Raw genomic sequence first — 15,410 nt, forward strand, 5'->3', positions numbered from 1 at the left:
AAGCTCCCTTATATTGACATACTCCCAAGACCACACTGAACCCAAGCAAATAACCCAGCATGTACTTAAATGTAAGGCATTACGCTTTTGAAGTCTTTTTCCGTGAAATAGCTGTTATACTCTAGTCATCCTCCTTAGGGGCACAGCCAGCCAGGAGGACTGGGTGCACACGGTGTGTGTCCCCTTTTTCTGTCAAGCTCTCTGCTTGCTGAGGGCAGCATGGCTGTCCCCAGATGGACGACCCTGTGACTGTACAAGGAGGCATTTGTTTCCTTCTTGTGCTTGTTCTCACAGCCAGCTCCTACATGGGTTATGGTCAATGGTAGCTAAGTCTCAAGAGCATTGCTAAGTCCAAAACTTATGCGGAAGAAATATAGGAAAAGTGGGGTGAATCTCAGCCCAAGTTGAGCCTTTATGAGGTCACAGGGAGCTGGGGATGTGCAGGCTAGAGGAGCTGGCCTCCTGGGTCACGTGAGCAGAGCTGAGCAGAAGTGGCCTGACTGTATGCCCTTGGACTTGAAGACCTAATAAATGCCAGTTTCCTACAGGAAGCTTTATTTCTGCACATTTCCTTTCCTTGGGCTAGATTTTCAGTTCTAGTTATTCAGTGAGCCCTATCTTTAGCAAAAGAGTTAGGCTCCAAAATTCTTTTGTTCCATACACTCAGCATCAACCAGTGTCCGCTCTTCACACTGAATAGGATAAACTAAAAAAGACACAGACATCACACAGCGTCCACTCTACTTCTGGCACACAGCCTTAGTCTCCCAAGGCCCATGCTGTTTTCATTTGACACTGGCTGTGTGCGTTTGACTTCCATGTTTCTGTAACACACATCCAACTCATTTTTTCTCCTCTCCACACAACCACTTACTGTTTGGATTGGGAGAACTGTCTGGTTGACAGATACCATCCCCACCAATGTGTATTCCATGATCTACGATCCACAGTTCTTTTCCCTGCTTCCTCTCCTCCAATGCCTTCCTCCACCACTCTGTCCCCCCCCCCCCAATAAATAAAAGACAGCAGCCAGTGTTCTGTTTGGAAGAGAATCTTCCTTTGGGCAGTGAGACTAACAGGCTGTGTTTAAGCCTTCGGCTGCCCAGTCTCCCCCTGCTAAGGGGGTGCTTCCTGGAAATCACTGTGGGCTCTCACTCCAATCATGAAGATGGGATCAGTAGGATCTGAGCTGGCCTCCAGCCACCTTATGTAGCAGCAAGGAAATGGAGAGATTTCCTGACCCTTGAGTTTCACCCCAAGTATCTACACCCAAGCCCAAAGCCAGGTGGTTCTGCCCGTCCCATTTCCTGCTCAACCTGCAGGTGAGATCAAACACCAGGGTCTCAGTTCAAACTCCTTCTTTCAAACCCAAACTTGAGAGAGGGAAGGAAAGAAAGCGCTGCTAAGCCCCTCACCCTGCGGGTGATGGAGGACACGTGAGATGCATGGAAGGTGATTAACTGTCTTTATTGGAGGAAAACAAGGAGTCATCAGTCTCATTGTCATTATGATAGAAATCTTGATATGTATACATGATTGTCAAGGCAGAGAATCATTTGCTACAGAGACCCATGAACAATTTTGCAGTGCCGCAAACCTATGTGGGTTACACTTCTTGCAGCGTTTTATTACATGCACGGGATAAATGCACTGTTTTCCTTCTTTTGGACAAGCACATTTTTTATGGAGAAATTGAACCAATCGCAAGCCTGGTAATAGAAGAGAGGGAGAAGTTTCTGGGTTTGACCTTGGTAAGCTTTTGGAAAACATGCTCACTGTCGGGGGAGCCGAAAGAAGGGCGAGTACGTGATGTGTAGCGACAAAAGCCAATTTGGAAGTTGTTCCAATGTTTATTCTGGGCACAGCATCCCTCAGGTGTCTCCTCACCTGAACGGGGACTAAGACACCTGTTCTCTCAAACATGCTGCCCTCTCTTTGACACCAGAGGCAGCGCAGCATGGCAGCGGTTCTGTTGCTGTCTGGACAACGTCTCATGTCACTGGCAGAGCCAAGGAGCCCAGGAGGAGGGTGCTGCAGGATGAACTTCAGAGCCGATGCCCCCATTCCTTCTTTACCTGTCTCCCAGACTGGCTATCAGTCCTGCCCCAGGGCCCTTGCTCTTCCAGGCAGGCTGAGAATCCTATGTGTCCAGACTATTATTTTTTTCCTCTGAGAAGCAATCTAACTGGTGTCCGAGTCTTTGGAGTCCCTGCTGACGTCTCATCCTCAGACTAAAGCCTCAAACACTTCCCTCATTTTTTTTCTCCTGTCCATAAGAAAAATAAAATCACCTGTAAGTAAAATACAGTCATATAGCAAATCATCTGACGACGTTAATAATTGTATGACAAGTTCCCCGGAGACAGAAAAGGTTAAAAACGGATACGGCGAATGCAGAAGCGGCCTTGGTACAAAGAGTGAAGGTGACAGTTTGTCCCTTTGGTGTAGAAAAGACACAGACACCGAGAAGCCATTCCACTGTTTGCTTTATCCACGAACCCAGACTCGGCAGCCGCATGCTGGGCGTCTGGCTTCCAGATGCGCAGCCTTTAGGTTTGTGAAAGCGAAGCCCCCAGAGCCACAAGCAGAGCTGCTCCTGCTGGAGGTGGCGAAAGTCCAGGAGGGCCCGCTCCTTCCGGCTGACTGTGGAGGCAGGGGCCAGGCCGCCTGGGTGGAGTGGGAGGCAGGCCAGGCCCCACGGCCAGCATGCAAGGTGGGCTTCATGGTGGGGCTGCAGAACGCCACATACTGCACCTCCAAGACGGTCCCAGGCGAACAGGACATGGGCCTTTCTCATCCTTCCTGCTAACCACAGCTGTGGCTGTTGAACTACCTCGTGTGCACACTCAATTTCTTGGAGTCTTTGGACAGTAAGTCCCCTTTTCTGGACTCTGTTGAGCCCAAGGCAGCTTCTTCCATGGCAACACTGTCATTTCTGGAGATCCACGGCCTGGAACAGCTTTTGCCGACGTCAGGTGCACTTGTAGCCCCAACCTAGGACCAAGTACCATCCCCAAAAGAGTGGGGTGGGGCGGGGGAAATCACATACAAGTATATACATTTTCTTTTTGAAAACAAACAGAACAGTGTTTGGTCTGGAATGTGTGTAAGGAAAAGGCAAACCTCGCAGAGGGTGACGGGGTGACAGCAGGGTTTCAGAACATGCGGGGGCGGCGTGCACAGGTTGAGGCTGAGGACCTGCACTGCACTTGCTGGAAGTGAGGGTGCAAAGAGAGTCTAACTCATTTCTGTTGATGAAAAATGGGAGGAGCTGCCCTGTGCCAGCCCTCGCCTTCCTTTCTTCTACCCTAAGGAAACCTAGCAGGTGCACTCATGGGATTCCTATGAAATAGGAGGGCCTTGCTGGCTGAAGTGGGGGAAGCCGTAGCCTTCAGCCTTGGGAAAATGGGGTCCTTGTATGGCTTTTCCAATGGGAAAAATCCAGTCTGGCCAAGGCTCTGGCTGGGCCGCTGGACCATGGTACCCAAAGCCCTAAGATACTCAGTCTACCTCTACTGGGCCATGGTCTCCTGTTTCTGCTTATATGATGTCCACATCTGGGGGTAGGGTACAGCAGTTTAGACCATCTGCTAGGAGGCCAGGGACCACTTGGCTCCCTCCTGTGTGTCCCACCACAACCTATCAGGACTTGACTGCTGGGCAACAAGGTGACAAAACCAACAGCAGGAGATGAGCACTGTGTAAACTCAGTCTGGGGCTCAATCTGCCAAATCCCTTTGATGAAATCGCTAACGTCTTCTAAGAACCCAATCTTTGCCTGTTCAGCCACGGATATCTCCCTTTGCCCTAAGCCTCAATGCCCAGCACCCAAGGCCACAGGCTTCCCTCTGTTCTGGAGGGGAAATTCTAGAAGTCACCAGAATCATGATCATGGTCAAGACCACTAAATCACGCCTGTTGTTTTTTTTTTTTTTTTTCTTTTTCTGTTTGGCATGTTTTCCCTTTTTTTTTTTTTCTTTATAAAAAGGTGGGGGTGTGGAAGATTATCTTTTCTATTCTCCCATGGAGTCCAGGGCAATAGACAGTGGTGAGAACCAACCATGTGTACTGCAGATGCCATGCACAGTCCTGGAGGTGCTGTCAGTCAAACTAGGCTCCTCCTCATCTCAGGCTGGATGCCTGTGTCCTAGGCAGGCTCTACCCATCCTGCCTCCAGCTGCTTTTGCCTCATCCCAATCTGAGGCGCCAGCCCACAGTATGCCCGATGGGGAGTCAGGCTGTGGGGGTGCAGAGGGCAGCCCAGACCGGGGCAGGCCTGGATTAACAGCGATAAGTGGCTGGCCTACTGGACCCGAGTGTGGGCACCCACTTGCTGTTTTAGCTGGACAGCAGCTACTCTGCCTGCCTCACTTCTGAGATGAAGATGGGGGAAGGAAGGGAGAGACCAAGAGGCAGCCAAGGACAGGAGCATTCTAGAACGCTCCTTGAACATTTAACATTCACCATGCGGGAACATAGTCTACTTGCTCCAGGAGGGGAACAGAGCAAACTGGAGGGTGGCACGGTGGGGGTGGGGGTGCCTGGAGTTAGGGAAGAAGCTGTGGTGGACTCTGTCCACCCTCAGCCTCTGCTGGATACTCTGGGTGCGGGCAGGCAGCACTCAGCTGCTACTGGTGACGCTGGGCATGAGTGAGGCTTCTAGGACTTGACCTCTCCGTTTGTCAGGTCTGAACAAAGGACACATCCTGGGCTCTCTCCTGCCTTTGTAACAAAACCATTCCTCCCACATGCAGTCGGCAGAGAACCTCTGGGTACTCTCAAAACAGCCAAGGCTTTCCCAAGCAGCTGTTCCAAGCACCACTTGCTTTCTCCCCTTCCTAACACACAGGACACAGCCCACGTCTGCAAGCATCCAGACTGCATGCACTTCTGGTGTTGCATTCCAGAGTCTCCTCTTGGGCTGAAACCCGTCACTAGCTCCTCCCAGTAGGATATGGAGACCTGACGGCCACAGGCCAAGCATGGCCAAGAACTGACGCAGACGGCAGGGAGGGAACTGGCTCCACTGCTCACCTGGCAGCTGCTCTATGCATCTCAGGTAAGAGACCCCCGTCAAACCACCTGCATATAACCTGCACCGCCTGCAGCAGCCTCCCTAACGATCCTCATCACCAGGAATAGAATTTGGCTTAGAATGTTGCTTTCTGGATAGAAGATCTTGTACAGCACAAAGCAAAAAAAAAAAAAAAAAAAAAAAAAAAAAAAAAAAAACAAACCCTGCTCCTAACGCCTCATGTACATACACATCATCACATCATCAGTGATCAGTGCCAAGTTCAGGTAGAATTTTACCCCCTGCAACTTTCTATTGACTTTTTTTTTATAGTGTGGGAAATTAAATGCTTTCACGACACTTGCTAGTAAGCAACATCAATCAAACCTCCTGCAGAGGCTTCTCAGTTTCTCAAACACTCTTCCTAATACTCCTGTCACTGCCCTTGTGAAGATGTGGGGGGTGGGGGTGGGTAGATGCCTATCCAACTCTGGCCACGCTCGCCTCTTAACTGGGTCTGCTGTCATTTCCTACGCCTTCTACAGATTTTTGAAGAGTAGTAGCTTGATTTCTAGCCCAGTGTGCACGTGCTTGCTGACACCAAGCAAGATTCCTGCCAAGCAGCCAAGTGCCTGGGATGTGTGTGTATGTGGGGGGGGGGGGGGGGTAAGGTAGACCAGCTGACTGCATTCCTATTCACTCTTCTACATGGTACCTGTGCTGCTGTGCTCAGGGAGGTAGGGTGGAGCTGCTGAGGGCAGTGGCATTGTATGTGAGTGTGTGCTGGGCAGCACTGGGGAATATCACTAAACACTTGGCCTTGACATAGGCAAAGGTGTGGAGGTGACAAAGATGGCCTAACAGGACCTCCCACAACTGGCTGAGCATAGGGGTGGGTGTGAGGACAACAGCTAGGAGAGCAACCTCACATGCCATCAGGCAGACGCCCTGGGCCCACAGGCTCCAGGCTGACCAAGTGGGCCTGAGGGCTGGGGGAGGCCACCTGCCTGGGGTGGCCCAGCAAGCTCACTCTCCACACCATGGTGAATGTCGTGGCCTGGTTTGCCTGGACCTAACAGTGCTGCGTGCTGGAAAACCCTCAGTGGCAGGCAAACTAGGGCATCTGGTGACTCTCCCAGCCACAGGCCTTTGATTTTATTTAGACTCCACCAGCAGTGCCTGGTTGAGGCCACCTCTGGCCATCTCTGCCGCCACCAGTGTCCCGCCTGAGAGGCGGGTCACCTCTCTTTACTATCCTTTTTCATGCTGCCTCCTTTCCCTTCGCTGAGATGGCGCTCATCTGAGACTACAAAGGTATGGATGTGGAGGAACAACTTGTGTGAGTTGGAGGCCGTTGGAAGTATAAGACTAGAAATGCATTAAAAAAAATCACGTAGAGAGAGAGAGATTCATTTAAAAAACTGCATAGCTGAGATCAGAGCTGTCACCTGTCACCCCGTTGTGAGACGTGAGGGCTGGACGCGGGCAGCTGGTTCTGTTTGTAAGGAAAGCTCTCACATCTTGGTTTAAGGGCGGCTCCATCTGCAGTGCGCGCAGCCTAAGAACGGTAGCCTGGCCTGTGGGAGGGAGCAGGCTGCTCTCTGCTGACCCCTGTTGGCGAGAGGCGCCCTGGGGTACTGGGGTTGGGTGGGGTCTCCTGGAGGAGCTGCTGGGAAAGTTTTTTTTTTTTTTATTTTCTCCCTGCAGGTTTCCCAAAGCCACCCTGGAGAGACAACCGCAAGGTGACATGGTCGAAGGAAGGGGACAGGAAGAGAGGGAGCAGCAGTGAGGTGTGAGGTGCACTCTTAGCCTTGGAGACAGATCCCAAAAATAACTTTAAATTTCCCTCGGAGGAAGGAGAAGAAAAATATCTTAAAGGGTAGCACTAAACTCCTCTTGAAGAGCAAACAATATAGGTCACGGAACTAAGAGCTAGCACTTGGGAGGGCATACTTCTTAAAAGGAAAAAACCCCAAAAGCCAAGCCCTAATGCACAATATTTACCCATATTTAAATAATCCAGTTGAAACCTTTTTGTGTGTATGTGTGTGTCATCAATGAAAAAAAGAACATACACCATAGACGGTTCCCCTACACTGAGAAGAGAAGCGGGGGTGGGAGGAGGGGGCCGGGGGGAATAAAAGCAGGGCCACTGAGTCAGCGCTTTGCAAGATTCCTATGTACAGCACCAGGTCCTATGAGATCAGCTCCCCTTGAGTCTGCAGAGTTTGTGAGAAATGAACGCTTCAGAATTGCAGTATAAAATATGGCCATAAAAAACTTCTGTCTTCCAGTCCTGCGCAGGAAGGTGCACCATGCAGGGCAGGGGGGAGGCTGGCTGGCGAGGCTCCTCCTCCCTGGCCCCACCCCCGGCCCCACCCCCGGCCCCGCCTCCAGGGCCAGTCACTTGCTTCCAGTGTGCACTGTGGTCACAGTGGTGGGCCTGGGTCTCCGCTCGGCTCCGACTCCTGAGACCCCCGACGAAGAAGAAACGAAACTACAGAGCGTGGAAGGTGCCAGACCTGTGGGACAACAGCGGACACACGGGGGTCAGAGCTTCGGAAGCAAATTCACGCTCCCTTCCCACCACAAGGGTGCCAGATGGCCTGGGTTTGGGGAGCAGGGAGAATGTCTACGCACCTGATTCTGCCTTTAACCTACCCAGAGGAAAACCTTTTCCATGGTGTTCAACTCTCCTCTCCTGTTTTACTGTAACTGCTTTGCACTGAGCCACTGGGAGAGGATGGGGTCTATTAAAGGAGCACAACTCTGTAAGCCGGACATAGGGAGGTGCATGCCACAGACGATTAAGACGGGCCCGCTGCCACTGGGGCTGTAAGCAATGATCAGTTGTGGGTTTGCCTGCCTTGACCACAGGGTGGAAAGGACCCTGGGATGACACAGAACCTGGTCTACAGGGCTGGGCGGCTGCATCAGGGAGCCTCTCAGAGACTGGGAAAAGGCAAAGGCCAGACCAGTCCCAGATGCGATGGAGCAATTCTGCAGACAGGAGAGGAAGCCTCTGCTGAGCCACGTGGGCGGGGAGGGGAGGCCCCGGGGGACAAGGACTGGTACTGAGAGCGGTCCAGGTGGGCCCCAGGAGCAGCCTGGTATGAGCCAGGTCAATATGCAGAGGGACTCCAGAACATTTGTGGAAATGGAATGAGAACCCAAGTGTCTCTTGGTACAAAACGTTTTTGGACTCCCTGTATCATGTTTTCATAATGGGCATGTTCCACCTTTTTTTTTTTTTTTTTTTGATGTCCCTTCGTAAGCGAGCTCCAACCGTCATCCTCGTTGAAAACCATGAGTCTCCGCCCTTCCTTCCTCTGGCCACGGAGCAGTCACGCAGCAAGAAGTAAAAAAGGAGATGGCTCTGAAAGCACGCAAGCCTCTCTCCAGATGGAGAAGTGAGCCACGCACGTCTTATGCACAGGTGGCACTCGGGGTCCCTGGGAGTGATGAGATGATCCGATTACAGAGTAACGCCCCAGGGTCGTCCTGAGTGCTAAATGGGACAAAGTACTGACCGTGCCTGGCAAACAGGTGCTCAGCACAAGGCAGGGCCCTGCCCTCCAACCCACACCTGTCCAATGTGCCGGCTACAGAATTCTGGTTTTGCTACATACGCACAATCTTTTTGGCTGGCCAGACTGAGGCTGCTCGAAACACTTGCATTTGAGCTGTCCAGGCTGCTGCCGAGATGTAGTCTTCTCATGTGTCTCACGACAGCTGTGGCGTTGAACGCTTGCTGGCATTGCAGAGAGGGGAGAGAGGAGACAAAAATATCCCAGCAATTAGAAAGGTCTGCAATTGCGTCCTGTTGGTTATGCTGTAACTCCAGCCACTAGCCAACTTCTTAAAGCCTTCTCATGACATTCTAGAAAGAAAACCTGGGCCGGCGCCGCGGCTCACTAGGCTAATCCTCCGCCTAGCGGCGGCGGCACACCAGGTTCTAGTCCCGGTTGGGGCGCCGGATTCTGTCCCGGTTGCCCCTCTTCCAGGCCAGCCCTCTGCTGTGGCCCGGGAGTGCAGTGGAGGATGGCCCAGGTGCTTGGGCCCTGCACCCCATGGGAGACCAGGAAAAGCACCTGGCTCCTGGCTCCTGCCATCGGATCAGCGCGGTGCGCCGGTCGCATCGCGCTGGCCGCGGTGGCCATTGGAGGGTGAACCAACGGCAAAGGAAGACCTTTCTCTCTCTCTCTCTCTCACTGTCCACTCTGCCTGTCAAAAAAAAAAAAAAAAAAGAAAGAAAACCTGTAGTGTGCCTTCTTCCAAACACATGCTCATTCATTTCAACCCTCTTTTCTGGTCAGAATGTATGTTGCAGATTTATATACGTATATAAATATACAGAATAAACATAAAGCAGTTCTCACCATTACTTAAGGAATGCAACTTTTATAATAAAAGGCATTACCTAATACCATAAAAATGTGCCTTTTAAAATAGCATTTATTTTCCTGTTATTGCTCTGTTTGCCCTAAACAACAGTAATTCCTCTCCATAACGTAGGTCAGTGGAATCAGTTGTGTTTCTGTAGGGTCCCTCACTGATGACTCTTAGGAGAACACAACCAGTTCTGAGCTAGGCTGATAGGGTTTAGGTGATCCACAGATGACCACAAAACCCCGACAGTCCAATTCTTTACCAAAAAACGTTGTTGAGTTCAAATCAGACTTTCTGTGCCCACCTCCTCCCTATCCCTTTAATAAAAGTCATGGGTGCTAAGCGCCAGCAAAGTGAAGAAACACAGAGGGGATGGGGTTTTCTTAGAACCAGGGAGCGAGGAATAATGGGCACGGCTGCCTCCCTGAGCCACACAGGGAAACACTGAATCACACCCTGGGTCCCGCTCACGCCATGACACTCCCTCTGCACCCTCATGATGGCTAAAGTCAGCAAACACGACTGTGCTGAGCTGCTGCACACCCAGCTGACAGTCACGCTTAGACACCAGAAACGCTTCAGGGGGGAGTGGCGGGTCCCCGGGGTGGGGGTGGGGTCAGCACTTACTCTCCACTTGCTCTTGGCGAAGTTCTTCCGGATCTGGGCGCTGACGGACTCGTGGATGTTCTTACTGAGGGCCGTGTCCCCGGCGATCCTGAAACACAGCGGACCGAGGCCTCTTCACAAAGGGTTCTGGGGGCCCCTCCGAGTTGGCTTACCGGCAGCTCCCACCAATCATCGTCCTCCCTAGGGATCCGCCAATGCCCTCCCCCTACTTCCATTTCCCCTCTGATCCCAGTTCCTGCAGCACCAGAATCCACAGTGACAAGGCTCTCGTCCTCCTCCCTCACTCCTCCTCGCTGCGACTGGCCGGCCCCCACATTGTTCCCCCAGGGACCAGCGGCTTTCAGTTGCCTGGTGCCCGACTCTGCCCTGCACAGGATGCCTGCTCTGTGGACTGCACGGGCACACGGGCTGCCCACTGGTTCTGTCAACACTAACTGAGCTGAGCTCTGTGAGGCTCTAATCGGCAATGCCGTGGGCCCTGCGACCCCCACCTCTGCGCTCAGTGGAGGGAGTTCAACCCCGCTCAACCATCTGCTCCTCCACTTCCTGGACAGCTCTCAGAACTGCCAGGCCACACCCACCCTACATTCTGCCGGGTCCTGGGCGATCTTCCCTTGAGCTCCTGGTTTGTTCCTGAGCCTCCTCTGAGCAGGGACAGGCTGAGGCCTGCCCACGACCTCCTTTCGGAAGAGGCTGTATTTTTGTTGAGTCTCACATCTCCCCCTTCTCTCTTGGTGCAGAATCTCCAGAGCTGGGAATTACCTGGCAGTCCCTCACGGTTCCTCGTTCTCCCGCACACACCCTCTCCAAGCACAGCCTGGGCCTCCCCTATGTCCAAGTTGTGGCTGCCCCCTCCCCACCTTCAGAGGGAGCTCTGTTCTGATCTCAGTCTCTGCTGGGCTCCAATCCCTCCGTCTGCCCTCTCCTGCAGCACCAAACTATTAAGTGACAGGCCACTATCTAAAAGACGCCTAAGACATGATTGACAGAACCTTGTATAAGCTAAGGGGCAGAAGCCAGATCCATGGGCCACCAGTCCCGCCTGGAAGGTAAGGGAAGAGAGCTTTCACCTCCCAGGCCCACGCTGCCCTGGTCACCAAACAGCCTGGAGGTCACAGACCACTGGAAAAAGGACAGGAACAAGCTCAGGGCTTATTCAGGTGAGAAGTCACCCCCCAGGCAGCCTTGCTTCCACTTCGGCACTGGAAACATGGTTGACGCCCTAGACACTGACTGCGCCAGGCTGGCCTAGTTCAAAATTCAGCGTGATATGCCAGCTCAGGGCAGCTTCCCCTCTGAGCACACCCCTCTCTTTTCCCAGCAGGGCCTGAGCAGGCCCCAAAAGGAGGCCTCGTGAACCTGCTTTGTGCCTCCGACAACTGCTGCAGACCCCTGCCCCCAGACCTGCACCAGTGAAGCAGGAGGGGCGCACCTGACACGGTAGTCACGGGGCCTTGAGGGAAACTGTTAGTGTCCTCATTCAGCGTGTTCTCTCGGACAGCTCCTGTTTGGTCCTGTTCCGTATTCCAAAGCTACGCGCTCAGAAAAAGATGCCCGTTCCAAGGCATCTGCACCAGCTCTTTGTTGCAAACAACTGGACCAAAGCAACAGGAGCCATGAAACAGCCTGGCAGAGTGCTGCTGGTGGTAATACAGGCTGCTGGGGGTGGGGCGACTGGGAGACCTCGCCTGTCAGCAGTTGTGGTCTCAAAACACCTGGGGCCTGGGGCTTGACCTCTGCCTCCCGCACCTTCTCTGGACTACCAGTGGCCCAGATGTAAGGAAAATGCAACCATGCAGTTATCTGAGGAATGTTCCGTGCTCTTTGCCACGGTCTAGGTGGTGCTGCAGTTGGGTAGGAGGTAGTCCCCACGGGCTCTGTTAGGCTGCTGTGTTGGGGGTGGGGCAGGGGATCCTGCAGCCACCCTGGGCCACAAGAGCATAGCACGGTCCTCCCTGAATGGGCGCCCTGGTAGACGAGGCTTCTGCTGCTCAGGCGAAGCTATAGGGCATCCAAGTCTCGGATGCTCGGTGTCACCCTCTTGAGCACTGTTTGTCAACACTACAGGAGACCTCAGAGCTTGAGACTGGTCACGCAGATCATCCTGGGAGCAGACCCACACTTCTGAGACTAGAAGCATTTCTTCATAAATCTGCACACATGCCTACGGGGAAAGCTCTGGGCACACATCTCATTCACGTCTCCCTTGCTTGCTGGCTTTTACCTCCATGCTAACAACATAGATGACATCTACTCAGTCTCTTCTTTCGCCACCTGGTTTGTGTCTTGGTGTCCTTCTCCACTCACAGACCACCAAGCTCATCTCTGCTTGTCTTTGGTGTTCTTATGTTCTGTATTGGGGCTCACTCTCCCTCCAGGGTGCTGATGTTGCAATTTCCTAGCCACACAACACAGGCTTGGGCAACACAGGCTTGGGGGGCGGGGCTGGTGTGACACAGCAGGTGGAGTCGTTGCTTGCGACATTGGCATTCTGCATCAGAGTGCTATGTTCTAGTCCTGGCTGCTCTGCTTCTTTTTTTTTTTTTTTTTTTTTTTTTTTTTTTTTTTTTTTAAGACAGGCAGAGTGGACAGTGAGAGAGAGAGACAGAGAGAAAGGTCTTCCTTTGCCGTTGGTTCACCCTCCAATGGCCGCCGCGGCCGGCGCGCTGCGGCCGGCGCACCGCGCTGATCCGATGGCAGGAGCCAGGAGCCAGGTGCTTTTCCTGGTCTCCCATGGGGTGCAGGGCCCAAGCACCTGGGCCATCCTCCACTGCACTCCCTGGCCACAGCAGAGGGCTGGCCTGGAAGAGGGGCAACCGGGACAGAATCCGGCGCCCCAACCGGGACTAGAACCCGGTGTGCCGGCGCCGCTAGGCGGAGGATTAGCCTAGTGAGCTGCGGCGCCGGCCCTGCTCTGCTTCTGATCCAGCTCCCTGCTAATGCACCTGGGAAGAGCAGTGGATGAAGACCCAAAGTACTTAGATCTTTGCTGTCCACACAGAAGACCTGGGTGGAGGTCCAGGTTCCTGGCTTTGGCCTGTCCCAGCCCTAGCCCTTGTGGCCATTTGTGGAGTGAACTAGTGGAAGGAAGATCGATCTCTCTCTCTCTCTCTCTCTCTCTCTATGCTTTTTGAATAAATAAATATTAAAACAAAGAAAAGACAGGCTTGGTGATGCCTGGCGTGCATGCCAGGCAGTGTCAAGCCAGATTCCTGGCCTGCTTACCCTTTCCTATGGCTGATCTGAGCCCAGGTGGCTGGAACCTAGAAGAGAGGTGGGGTCTCAGTGAACGTTCAGGAGTGGGATGGTCAATTTTATGTGCCAACATAGCTTGGCCACGCTACTTATCTCTGGACAAAAGCTAGTCTGGATGTTGCCGTGAAGGTACTTTAAGATGAGGTGAGCATTTCCATCAGCAGACTTTGAGTAGAGTGGATGGGTGGCCACAGTGCAGGTGAGCCTCATCCAGCCAGCTGATGGTCTTAAGAAGAAAGAGGAGGAGGGAGCAATGCCTCCAGGCTGTGTTCCTGATGCAAGTTCACTGGCCCGTCCTTCCGGCCATGGATTTGCCAGCCTCTGCCGGCAAAGTCAAGTGAGGCAAGGCCTTAGTTCCTTGAAATAAATTAATCTCTTTCATCTCTTTAGTTTGCTTATCAATGCAACAGCTGGAAGATGGCTGTGCAGGACAGCGTGACCTGGATAAACGAGCTGAGGCCAGGTCCTGCCCTGCAGCAAGATGCTTCTGTTTTTTGTGGCTATAACAGAACCCGTGAGATGGAATAATTTATAAGGAAAAGAGGTTTTGTTTTACTGGCTCGTGACTTGGAAGCCTGGAAAGCCCACAGCACGTGGTGGATGTGGCGAGGGGCCACCCACGCATTGCCCCAACTCATGGCAGAAAAACAGGTAGGGAAACAGAAGGCACACATGGAAGAGGCGACACACAGGGGCCACCTGCTTTAAACACGCTGCTCTAGCGGCAACGAGTCCATCCCCATGACAACCACACGAATCCCTCTTAACCACCTCAGCACATCCAAAGGCCTCATCTCCCAACAACAACCAAATTCCAATGTGAGTTCTGGAGGAGGAAACACCCCCTTTCACACCCTAACATGGGCGTGGGTTTCCAACCTCCACTTGCTGTTCCCAGTCGCCACCTGCTAGTTCCCTACCATGCACCACACTCCAGGAGCAAGGCTAGACCTTGACAGGGGCTTGGACACATCTGGTAAGATGGGCTGATGACCTCCTGCAAGGAAGGCTTTGATGGAAAAGAGCCCTCTCCAGTCCGCAGTCTCCGTTTTGAGGCTAAGGGAAGGCCCAGCCCTGGGTGGTCTTGACAAAGCTGGACAGCAAGTCTGAGTGACAGCTGGTGCTCTCCATGAACAATGGCTGTGCCCAGACTACGACAGTGAAAGGCTCTGCTCCACTGCACTCATTCTGTTGCCCGCCAGCTCCTGGCTGGACCTGCTTTCTCCTCTGCCCAGGTGATTTACGTGAAAGAGACAAAGACATCAGATATGCAGGTAAGTGGGAGAGCTTCTGTGATGCTTGGATCTGCTGCACTTGCTCTTATTTTTCAGAGTTTGATTTCGTGGGAATTTTGAAAGGCACAGTGAAAATGCTAACGCGCTGGGAGAAAATTCCTCCAACGGAGGAGGGTGAACGACCTTTGTTCCATACAGCTTGCAAGCTCCCCCATCTCGCGATGTGACACAGGCGCATGCCTCTGACGTCTGTCTCTGGCTGGACCTCTTTCCTGAGCTCCCCAAACTCATTCAGCACAGCCCGTCCAGCTCGGCAAGCCCAAAGCGGAACGCGTTCTCTCGCACCCAAGCCTGCTTTCCCTCCCTGCACCATCATCCTCCCAGTCCCTTGTGCAGGAACCTTGGCAATCACCTTGGACCCCGCTCTTCCCTGCCCCATCAGTGCTCTGCTGGAAGAAGCCTCTCTGCCTCTGAGCATCTCCCACAGTCCTCAGCACCGCTGCCGTGGTGCCCTTGTGCAGAGGTTCCCTCGTCTCTACCTCGGGCTGTACGTCCGGCCATGCCCCGTCTCCTTCCACTCATCCTCGACCCTGTAGCCAGATGGAGCGTTCTTTTACACCAACTCTGATCACTCTGCTTAAAGCCCACCAGAGCCCCCACTACTCAAAGGGAAAAGACCAGATTCTTAGGTTGGTAATAAAATAACAGGGACCAGCACATTTGGGAGCTGTGTTAGAGGCCAGGCCCCTTCCTCTTCTTCACTGTACGTATTATCTCATTTAAGCCCTCAAAAAGCCTGCCTGACTGTGTGTCTTGTTATTTATGATCTCAGTTGTATAGAGGAAGCTTAGAGGGGTCAGATCATACGTGGGGGAGCCAGAACTTGGGAG

At 52.9% G+C, this 15,410-nt stretch overlaps 1 protein-coding gene across 10 annotated transcripts in view; it reads right to left on the reverse strand.

Moving 5' to 3' along the window:
- Positions 1-1,448: 1,448 nt before the first annotated feature.
- CAMK1D (calcium/calmodulin dependent protein kinase ID) overlaps positions 1,449-15,410 on the reverse strand; it is a 464,674-nt gene continuing 450,712 nt past the window's right edge. For 7 of the 10 annotated variants that reach the window (XM_051821551.2, XM_070055706.1, XM_070055705.1 and 4 more), the window contains 3 exons: positions 10,031-10,118; positions 8,648-8,765; positions 1,449-7,536 (listed from right to left, as the gene is read on the reverse strand). In XM_051821551.2, coding sequence (XP_051677511.1) covers positions 7,418-7,536; positions 8,648-8,765; positions 10,031-10,118 — 325 coding nt within the window. In that variant the 3' untranslated portion in view covers positions 1,449-7,417. Of the gene's footprint in view, positions 7,537-8,643; positions 8,766-10,030; positions 10,119-15,410 lie in introns of all 10 variants that reach the window. The other 3 variants (XM_051821553.2, XM_070055708.1, XM_051821552.2) reach the window with 2 other exon arrangements.

This window comes from Oryctolagus cuniculus, chromosome 13 (genome assembly GCF_964237555.1).
Source record: "Oryctolagus cuniculus chromosome 13, mOryCun1.1, whole genome shotgun sequence".
In the NCBI taxonomy this organism is placed as follows: Eukaryota; Metazoa; Chordata; class Mammalia; order Lagomorpha; family Leporidae; genus Oryctolagus; species Oryctolagus cuniculus.